This window comes from Oryx dammah, unplaced genomic scaffold, assembly GCF_014754425.2.
Source record: "Oryx dammah isolate SB20612 unplaced genomic scaffold, SCBI_Odam_1.1 HiC_scaffold_18, whole genome shotgun sequence".
NCBI lineage: Eukaryota > Metazoa > Chordata > Mammalia > Artiodactyla > Bovidae > Oryx > Oryx dammah.
The window spans coordinates 8,475,537-8,486,728 of NW_024070202.1; the positions used below are offsets into that span (position 1 = coordinate 8,475,537).

Genomic DNA, 11,192 nt, shown 5'->3' on the forward strand with positions numbered 1-11,192 from the left:
CCTTAGTAATTGAGTTGTTTTAACTATTATTTTGACTATTGTTGTTTTAACTATTTTGACTATTGTTGTTTTAACTATTATTTAGTAGCCTTAGAAGTAGAATTGTGTCAAATGTTTTAAATTATAGAACTTCCAAATTCATTCAACAAATATTTATTGAGTACCTGTTATTGACCAGGCACCATTTATTTATAACGAACCCTAGAGAACACTAGTTGGTTAATCAAGTATGATTTTTTTTTTCCTTACAGATACTGGTAAGAGCACTCCAAAGATGTGAATCAGTTTAAGTCAGGGCTGTTGCTTCTAGCAGATAAGCCAGCCTACCTGCTGTTGAATGACGTGCAAAAAAAGAAAGTGGGTAAGAAGAAAGTCATTTGAGTAAATTCTTTTTGCATTTGTAGAGTGCTTTCGTTTTTCAAGATTTTCTTTTTTAAAAACAATAACATTTTTAAAAAAATCCTCACAAGAACCTTAGGAGTGGTGCTGGGCAGCACTTCTCACGTGATTCTTCCATGGATGAAGATAAGAAAGTCAGACAGGTTATGTGATGGTCTTGCTTGGATATACACAGTGAGAAATGGAACGTTCCTGTCATATCAGTAAACAAAGATGTCACAGTCATCAGCAATTGCAGCCACCGCAGTGGTGAGCTGGTGAGCCCTGAGGAAACTCAGGATGGAAAGAATACCTGCCCTCCAGGAGCCATCAGAAAGTAGCCACTCCCTACGCTGAGCCCTGAGGAAGCTCAGGATGTGGAAACAAGGGATACTGGCCCCAGACAGCTGAGCTGCATACCAAAGGAATGATTTCAGGGAGCCTGGACTCTTGTATCTTCCCAAACATAGAACAGCACTAAATTCCTTAACTTGGATTATCTGTTTTTCTTTAACTAACAATGATCTTTGGATGCTCAAGCTACCTGACTTTTTTGGTAAAGATTTCTATATAACCTGGCTTCCTACCCCATCCCCCTGCCCAATATTGGAGCAGTTCTGTCAGGGTTACTTGAGACGCTGTCTCTTGGTCTTGAAGTCCTAAAAGCTCCCACCAAATAAAGCATAACTCTCAACTTCAAGGTTGTGAATATTTTTTAAGTCAACAACAGGAATCCAGAAAGCCTGGCTCTTACAGTTTTATTTCAGCTTGACCTCTAGAAGCAAGAAAGACTGATGATCAAGCTGCCCTAACTTTTTCTAAACTGTTTATTTTATTCAAACTTGATTCTAATCTGAAGTTGCCTTTAATGAGAAAAGAGCCCCTCCTAGCTATTTGCCCAGTGGGATCCGGTATTCTATCTCATCTCCTCATGTTAGTGTGTAAATGGACCAAGGTTAAAGAGAAAACAAAATCTTTCCTCAGTGTCTGGGGATTGTGGAGTAGGACAATTTATCTGTAAGGCAAAAAATGGTAAACTGTACTTCTGCTTTTTGGTAAGAAAAATCCTGAAGTGATTGTGTTTTGTTAATGAAAACTCCACAGTTACTTCACAGTACTTACCTTTGGCTAGAGATTAAACATGGAAAAATCCATTCACTTAAAATCATAATTTTTATAAAATTATATGTAGTGAAAATGAATGGATCTTATTCTTCATCAGTTGCTGAAATGTTACAGCTTCAAACGTTGTATCTAAATGCTATATTTGGAGTCATTTCATAATAATAATGCCTCACTTTTACCAGGTACTAATTGTGTAGAGAAAACCTAAATTGCCCCTGTGTACCTCTTTTCCTCTACTTTCCTCTCCTTTCCTCTTTCCAGTACTACCGCACTCACCACACTTCTGACACCAGATGTGTGGGTTTTTTCCCACAATATGCAGTCCTGCGACACCAGCTTCATGTCCTACAGTTTAACTCAATTCTGACACCATTTATTTGGAGAGAGCACCAGATCCCACTTATTAAGGGTTCAGTCCTGCAAGACTGCCCCTGCCCTCCACCACTTTAGATGCCACTCACAAGCAGTATTGTTGCAGGAAGGGGGAGCCCTTCCAGGCCCCGAGAGTACTCTCTTGTGGAAATGAGTTGTGTGAGGAGACACATGCTGACAAAGCGAGAGACTTCATTGGAAAGGAGTGCTCAGACGGAGAGGAGCAGGGCACGAGAACCCAGGAGAACTACTCTGCCATGAGGCTCGTGGGCTTTATGGTGATGGCTTTATGGCTAACAGACAGTTTCTGGCTGTCTCTGGCCAATCGTTCTGACTCAGGGTCCTTCTGTGGTGCAGGCAATGCTCAGGCAAGACAGATTCCGACTGTGGGAGGTGGTAGGAGATGTGGCATCTCCTTTTGACCTTTCCCAAGTTCTTCCGGTTGGGGATGGCTTGTCAGTTCTGTGTTCCTTACCAGGACCTCCTATCATAAAATAACTCATGCAAATCGTTACTGTGGTGCCTGGCCAGGTGGGCACTTCTAGTCAGTGTGTTTCCCCTGACAGTAAGCCCTCAGGTTACCCACAGCCTGCATCTAACTTGGCTACGAATCAAAAGTTCTCAAGAACTCCTCCCCTTTGGATTTGATTATTTGCTAGAACAGCTGACAGAACTCGGAAAAACACATTTACCAGTTTATTAAAGGGCACGATAAAGGATACTGTTGAACATCCAGATGGAAGAGATCTGAAGGGCAAAGAACGTGGGAAGGGGTGCAGAGCTTCCACGCTCACTCTCCCAGCACCTCCACATATTTCACAACCTACACTAGATGCTCCTAGAAATCCGTACTTTGGGGATTTTTTTTTTTTTTTAGGCTTCATCATGTAGGCATGATGGATCTTTAACTCCATTTCCCTTTAGAGAATGGGAAGTGGGTTGAAAACTCCACACTTCTAATCATGCTTTGGTCTTTTTTGGTGACCAGCCTGCATTTGAGAGCCCACCAAGAGTCACCTTATTAGAACAAAGATATTGTTATCCCTCAGGAAATTCCAAAGGATTTAGGAGATTGGTGTCAGGAACTAGGGTCAAAGACCAAATACTAGAACAAAAGATGCTCCTGGAGCTCTTATCACTTAGGAATTAAAAGGGTTTTAGGAGCTCTGTACTAGGGACTAGGGGTAGAGACCAGTATATTTTCTATTATCTCACATTTACTAACACCTATTATAAGTGGTTTATAACTATTAACTTTTCTAATTCTCATACAACACAAGAGCTTCATATGATGAAACTGAGGCACAAAAAAGAATGAGTTTCTTGATCCAAGTCTCATAGCTATTAAACATTAAAATTTGAACCCAGCATTTAAGCACTACCTTCTTCCATCTTATTTAAACCAAATACTCTCATGTTAAGCACATATTCTTAGTTCAGATATTAGCAGTCTTCCCCGTACTCAGCAGCTTCCCTGGTGGCTCAGATGGTAAAGAATTCTCCTGCAACGCAGCAGACCCAGGTTTGATCCCTGGGATCACAAAGAGTTGAACACAACTTAGCAACTGAACACCAATAACAACCTTACTTATCAAAAGTGAATAGCTCACCAACCCCGGGGTTTTAGCAAAATTTGAAATCTTTCTTGAGCATGTTTCCATTTCCCGGCGTTTGCCCGTGATTTCCCTTCTTCTGTCCTCATCTACCCCTTTCCCTCTTCCCATGGGCTTCTCCCAAGTCCTGGCCCCACAGCCCCATTGAGGGCAGCCTTTCCAACAAACTGACTTGTTCCTTCCTTTTTCTGAATCTAAATTGCCTCCACTATTGCCTCCACTATTATGAAGAAAGCTCAGTAGTATTTTATGTCTACAGAGGAACCTGTTGCTTAGGCCAGGGCAACAAAGTCTGGTCAGAGCTTGAAGGTGACTGGGACTTCCCTGGTGGTCCAGTGGTTAAGACTCGAGCTTCCATGATCCCTGGTCAGGGAACACACTGTGTGGAGCAACTAAAAAAAAATAAAAGACTTTGAAGGTGATTTGGAACAGTGAGTTCCTTACGGTCATTTTCCATATGGCTTATTCCAGCCTGGTCAGAGAACAGTGCAGAGGGTGGACGAGACATCGTGGATGCAGAGGAGTAGCCACGACTGTCCACTACCTTCTCAGTTCCCTACATAATGTACCTAAGACTCCATGGGATTTCCTAACTACAGTGAAACGGCAGTAGAGCCGAGGAGCCCCACACAGGGGCCCGCTGCCCACACTGTGTGCAGTGGGGAAGGGGTCACATCACAGCTTGAGGGCCTGCCCTTTTCACCTGCTTGCAGATGCTTGGTGCAGTCGTGACTCACTCTTTGAGACCCCATGGACTGTAGCCCACCAGGCTCCTCTGTCCATGGGATTCTCCAGGCAAGAATATGGGAGTAGGTTGCTGTGCCCTCCTCCAGAGGATCTTGCCAACACAGGGATTGAACCTCTGTTTCCTGTGTCTTTTGCATTGTAGGCTGATTCTTTCCCCACTGAACCATGGGGGAAGCCTGCTTGCTACTCTACAGTCATTTAATTCTATGTTTTAAGTTTCAGGGCCTACAGAGAAATTTACCATAAAGCTAATAACGTTTAAACCTCAGGACTCCTCACATCCCAGGCCCCTGAGAGTGGTGGGAGTTGCTTGGAGTTGTAGAGGGTTCCAGGTAGGGAGGGGAAGCTGGTGCAGTCAAGAAGCATGTCTCTGAAGGTATAGTTCCCTAGAGACCTCAGAAGAAAGGGACTTGAATTTCCTAAGCTCCAGGATTTTACTGTGATTTCTCATTCTAAGTAAATAGCCAGCTTTGTACCAAATTTATATTTGTGATTCTGCTTTATTTGCTTGTTTGTTTTGTAGAGGGCTCACAAAATTGCATCAGGATCGGGGCCCACAAAAATGTGGAGTCACACCTGGGGCCTGCCTGGTCCTTACTGTTTTAGCTGAACTGAAAAGGAACCAAGTTTGCTGAAAAGGGATTTGAGAGCAAGCAGCCTGGGCTTCCCTGGTGGCTCAGATGGTAAAGAATCTGCCTGCAATGTGGGAGACCCGGGTTCGACCCCTGGGTTGAGAAGATCCCCTGGAGAAGGAACTGGCAACCCACTCCAGTATTCTCATCTAGAGAATCCCATGGACAGAGGAATCTGGCAAGCTAGAGTCCAGGAGGTCGCAAAGAGCCGGACACGACTGAGGGACTAACACACACACATAGCCTGTGCTGGAGTCTGTTTGCCCCTCCAGACCCATTCTCCACCCTTCTCTCCCCTGGTCTCTAGCTAAGGAGACTCTCCTTTTTAGCTGTGCCCCTGGCTCCCTTGCACCTAGCTTGGGCCTACCAATGGGGGCACCTATCGGAGGTGGGAGGACTGGACAAAAGTGCTTTAATTCTCCTGGCCTCTTCCTCACCTGGCCATGGGTTGGCAGCAGGGCAGGTTTCATGGTGTGTAATGTCTGCAGTCAACAGGACCCCATGCCCAGAAGGGCCTTGCACTTGACTTAATGCTTTGCTGACATCATTTTGAAACTCTTAATTTTTTCTTTGAACGTGCGTTTCATTAGCAAAGTCTGATATGTGAACAGAGGAGAGACACACGATACACGTCTACCATTTCCAGTTGCCCCATTTGCATACAGTACTTCCAGTGCCCCAGGTGGCACTAGTGGTAAAGAACCTGCCTGCCAATGCAAGAAGACGTAGGAGATTCAGGTCCAATCCCTGGGTTGGGAAGATCCCTTGGAGGAGGGTGTGGCAACCCACTCCAGTATTCTTGCCTGGAGAATCCCATGGACGGAGAAGCCTGGTGGGCTGCAGTCCACGGGGTCACAAAGAGTCAGACGTGACTGAAGTGACTTAGCATGCACAGGCATAGGATTCTTGTGCTTCAGTGATGTTTGGGAGTTTATTGAGAACCAGAACAAGATCAAGGTAAATCTCTGTGATTAATTAAGCCCCAAATGCCTCTCTTCCCATTTGAACCAAAACTTGCTTCAAAGTCATTAAAAAGAAGAAGGCAGCTGCATGCTAAGAAACCCAACCAACCAAGGAGCTCCATCATATCCTTTCTTACTCACACTACTTCCCTATATTTGCCAACTGCTTACACTAAAAAATAATGCCATTGAAGGAAGGGAAGATATGCAATTCATAGTTTCTTTCCCTTTCAGTCCCTCTTTACTCACTACTGAGCCAAAGGCAGACAGTGTTGGTACAATGTGTATGTATGAAGAAGTGAGATGGAATGGTTGAGTTCTTTTTGTGGAGTGTTCCCACTGTTCTGGTAAGAAAAAAATACATGTTACGTATGTGTGTGTTATTGTTTAGTCATACCCAACTCTTTGAGACCCCATGGACTGCAGCCCACCAGGCTGCTCTGTCCATGGAATTCTTCAGGCCAGAATTCTGGAGTGGGTTGCCATTTCCTTTGCTAGGGGATCTTCTCAACCCAGGAAGCAAACCTGGGTCTTCCGAATTGCAGGCAGATCCTTCACCTTCTGAACTACCAGGGCAGCCCAAAAGTACATGTGTTGACAGGGAATTATCCTATTGGCCTAACATAAAAGCAGACTGTATTGCTTATGCAAAGGCATTAAAGAGTTAAAATATTTTAAATGCACCTAGATTTGACCCCTCATTGTCTTCCTTCAGAGATTAAACTGATTCCATGATTCCATAGTTCTGTGACTGCGTCTAAATACTCATAGACTTAATTCTAAGAAATACATCTCTTCAAGCTACTTCGCACACTGGCTTCATTTGATTTCGATAGGTAAAAACATTTGCAGTACCAACAAAAGGGAAGTAGAATGAACTTAAAATGAAACGGTTCCTCAAAAACAAAGATTATGTAGTTCTGTGTGTTTACTTGAGATACTTAAACACCAGTAAAAGACATACAAATAGACACATCCCTCAGCTAGCCAATATTTTAATACACAATACTGTTATATTAAAAAAAAAATGCTTTCACGATCTGTTACAACCTAAAATAATACATCATACAATTTTAAAAAATGGGTTCTTTGCCTTCTAACCTCTGCTATTGTTTAGAACTACCTTTGCTGAGGCCAGTACGTGCGCCTTTTTAATGACTCCACGCTTCTTCTCACCACATTTATCCAAGACTTTTCTGCTAATTGATGAACAAAGAGTAAACAGTTCAGATGCACCAGCAGGTTGTGACTTGTCTCCAGACGAAGGTGAGGCTTCTTTTTTAAAAAAAAAAATAATTTTATTTATTTAGTTTTGGCTGCATTGGGTCTTCATTGCTGCCCGTGGTCTTTCTCTAGCGGTGGCGAGTGAGAGCTGTTCTTCACTGAGGTCCATGGGTTTCTCACTGCGGAAGCTTTTCCTGTGGAGCCAAGGGCCCTAGCTCGTGGGCTCAGCAGTTGTGGCACATGGGCTTCGCTGCCCTGAGGTGTGGGATCTTCGCGGGCCAGGAATCGAACCCGTGTCCCCTGCATTGACAGGCAGATTCCCAACCACTAGACCACCAGGGAGGCTACAGTCAGCTGAAGATGCGCTTTAGAAAGCCACAGGGAGCCTTGAGCTTTCCCATCTGCCTCTGCGACACCGCGGTATACAGCACGTCTCACTCTCAGGCTCTGGATCTGGCCACCTCGGCTTCCTGGTCTACCCTGTGGTGCACTGCCGCTCACGCCAGTGGGGACACCAAGAACCCCGACTAAAGGCTCCTGCAGGCGCCGAGAGCCGAGTCAGAACGTTTGAATCCACCGCCCATGTTATGTATGGATTATGAAATACAAATTGTATCATTTTGTGATTCTTCATCCAAGTTAAATGCTCTTATACTGCATTTAAAATTGACGCTGCACAATGTAAGCGGTAAAGTTCGTACTGATCACTTAAACTTTTAATGTTTTCTTTATTTAAAATGGTGTGAAATAGAAAAAAATGTAAAACATGACCCATCAAGTGAGAGGGAATGAGAGATGGTGAAAGAAAAGCTAAAGTTTTAGCTTTCAGGATCTTCAGTTACATTTTTGTTTTTTTATTTTTCAGTTTGCACTGGGCTTCACAAATTTATGTACTGGGTCAGAGTTAATGATTCTTCCACCCAAGGCGGCAAGTCCTGATGGTGGCCCTTCCCTATAGCCACAGGCCTCCCTGGGTGCCCAGAGATGAACCCTCTCCCTTGCACCTTCAAGCCCACTGCTGGTAGTGCCTGCCACTACTGCCGGTCTGGTGGGGGGAGGTGGGGAAGGAGATATCACCTTCCGTGATTTTCCTTGATCCTCTGCCCAGGCCTTTAAATGTAAATCACTTTCACTAGTCCTTCCCTGGTAGCTCAGACATAAAGAATCTGCCTGCCAGTGTAGGAGACAGGGATTCAATCCCTGCATCGGGAAGGTCCCCTGGAGAAGGAAATGGCAACTCACTCCAGTATTCTTGCCTGGGAAATCACACGGACAAAGGTGCCTGGCTGGCTTCAGTCCAGCAAAAGAGCTGGACGCAAGTGAGTGGCTGAACAACAAGACCCTCTTTTCCATGCTTCCATTTTCATATATCTTAGGCTAGACAATTTCAAACACAGACAAAAAAAGAGAAATTAGTATCATGGATGCCCACATACCCACTATCCAGGGTCAATGATACTTCTTTCACTTCTTTGGCGTGTGCCCTCTGTTTCTGGCTGGGATCCTGACTGACGTAGGGCCTCCCTATGCACTTGAATTACTATTCAGAGTCATTACACCCCCCTCGTCAGCTAGGACAGACACATGTCAGGCTATTTTTGAGAAGAACCAAATGAACATTATCCCACAGGTTAAAATAGGGCAAGTGGCTTTACACATATTTCCTGCCTGTTCAGTACAACTTGGCTCCCTAACTCCGCCCTCCTCCCCAGGCATCCTGGCTCACCCAGGCTTTGTTTTGTACCCAAAGCTGCAAAGAGATGGCATACTTGGTGCCATTCAAAACAAGTGAATGACACTAATCAACAGTATATTTATTCCCACAGATTAATACGTGCTTGTCATTTCACTCAGAAGAGAATAGGAAACACTTGGAAGAAATTCTTCTTTGTGAGGTGGTCCTCTTTGTGAATACAGTCTGTGTGGTCGCAAAGAGTCCGACATGGCTGAGCGCACATGCACAAGCCTCTGCAAGAGGATTGATTACGTGGTCATAGATCAGCAATATATTTGTCTTCCACAATTTCAGGAAAATAATTTTGTCATTAATGAGATTTGCTACTAAAGCAGAAAGGTCATATCCACAAGGATAGAGTCATCTGTAATATGAGACCTGTGTCTCTTAGCAAGAAAAAAGAATCACTTCAGATTTAGTCTGTTTATTAATAGACACAATAAAAGTAATGTACTCATCTATATGTGGGTATTTGGAATTAGACTCTTGTTCATCACACCCCATCAGGGATACCATAGAATTGCTTGAATCGATAGGAAGCTATAGAAGGAAGGGGTGGGGAAAGAACTAATATTTATTGAATGCCTTCTTTGTGCTATAAGTGCCCTCAGGTTTATTATCAGCCTAATCCTCATGACAGTCCTAAGAGGTAGATGTTATTATTCCTGTGTTGTGGAGGAGGAAAGTGAGGCTCATGGAAGATAAGTTGCCCAAGGGCCATAGTTACATGGTAATTAAAACAGCCACTATTAATGTATGGCTATGTTTGACTCTGGCTTTCCTTGTGGCGCTAGCGTAAAAAACCCACCCACCAACACAGGAGATGTAAGAGACGCGGGGTTTGATCTTAGCCTGTGCGCCACAACTTCTGAAGCCCACATGCCCTAGAGCCCATGCCTGGCAACAAGAGAAGCCGCCACAGTGAGAGGCCTGCACTCTGCAACCAGGGAGTAACTCCCACTCCCTGCAGCTAGAGAACTGTAACCCAGTCTTACAGGGTCAGCGTGGCAACCCACTCCCGTACCTCTATCTGGAGAATCCCATGGACAGAGGAGCCTGTCGGGCTGCAGTCCATAGGGTCCCAAAGAGTTGGACACTGAAGCGACTTAGCATGCATGCACTCATGCTTGACTCTATGCAAAGCACTTTACATTGAAATGTGTGAAACTGAACCCTGTGTGGAAAATCATTCTATGCCCATTATACAGACCAGGTGGGTTAAGCATCTTGCCATGGTCATGTCACTAATACTGGCAGAATCAGAATTCTGAGCCAGTTCTGGCTGACTCAAATCCTTGTTACTTCTCCTGGCTCCCAAAGGAAATGGGTACACTGTTAGAACTTTTTTCCCCCATCTTTTTAAAAACGATGTATTTACTTGCTTTTGGCTGTGCTGGGTCTTCACTGCTGCCTGGGCTTTCTCTAGCTGCAGGGAGCGGGAGCTACTCCCTGGTTGCAGAGTGCAGGCCTCTCACTGTGGCGGCTCCTCTTGTTGCCAGGCATGGGCTCGAGGGCATGCGGGCTTCAGTAGCTGTGTTGCACAGGCTAAGTTGCTTCACGGCATGGGGGATCATCCTGGACCAGGGACTGATCCTGTGTCCCCTGAATTACAAGGTGGATTCTTAGCCACTGGACCACCAGGGAACCCCTTCTTTTTCCATCTTGGGCTTCTCTTCCTCTTTACCAACGTCCATTCCATCATTCTTGTTAGATCTTTCTCTCTGATAAAGGACATGAAAGAAATGTGAATAGACAGGTCCTTTCTCATCATATTTCATTGTGCAATCGGTCTCAATAGCAGGCCTGTTCTTCCCTTCATCATTTTCTTATCTAACATAATTTTCTCCTTTCATTGTTTCTGGATGTGTTCACTAAAGTACTCCTAAAATATTTTAAGATGCAATACATTCCTCACCACATTTTTAAGTTGATGCCTAGAATTTTTATCATATAGAGCTACAAATATATATGTACAAATATATATATATATTTATATATGTCCCAGCACACTATAAAAATGACATTTAAAAATAAACTGTCACATCACTATTTAATATCTATCCAGTTGAGTCTAAATAATATAGCAATTTGATGACGCATCATACTTTTAAAATACACATAAATAAGTTCTTATTTGTTGCTGTTGTTCAGTTGCTCAGACATGTCTGACTCTTTGCGACCCCATGGACTGGAGCATGCCAGGCGTCCCTGTCCTTCATCTCTTGGAGTTTGCTCAGACTCATGTCCATTGAGTTGGTGATGCCATCCAACATCTTGTCCTCTGTTGTCCACCCTTCTTCTCCTGAAAATGATATAACGATTTGATGCCCCATCATACTTTTAAGATACACATAAATAAGTTCTTCTTAACCCATCAGAAATTTTCTTTGTTTGTTTTTCTTCT

The 11,192-nt window shown here is 44.0% G+C and overlaps 1 protein-coding gene and 1 pseudogene across 1 annotated transcript in view; one reads left to right on the plus strand and one right to left on the minus strand.

The window, feature by feature from the left end:
• Positions 1–4,015, plus strand: part of PTTG1IP2 (PTTG1IP family member 2) — a 92,676-nt gene extending 88,661 nt beyond the window's left edge. Inside the window, exon 6 of the mRNA XM_040260941.1 lies at positions 3,960–4,015. Coding sequence (XP_040116875.1) covers positions 3,960–4,015 — 56 coding nt within the window. The remainder of the gene's footprint in view (positions 1–3,959) is intronic.
• A 2,910-nt stretch (positions 4,016–6,925) lies between these two features.
• LOC120878265 lies at positions 6,926–10,566 on the minus strand (annotated as a pseudogene).
• Positions 10,567–11,192: the final 626 nt, after the last annotated feature.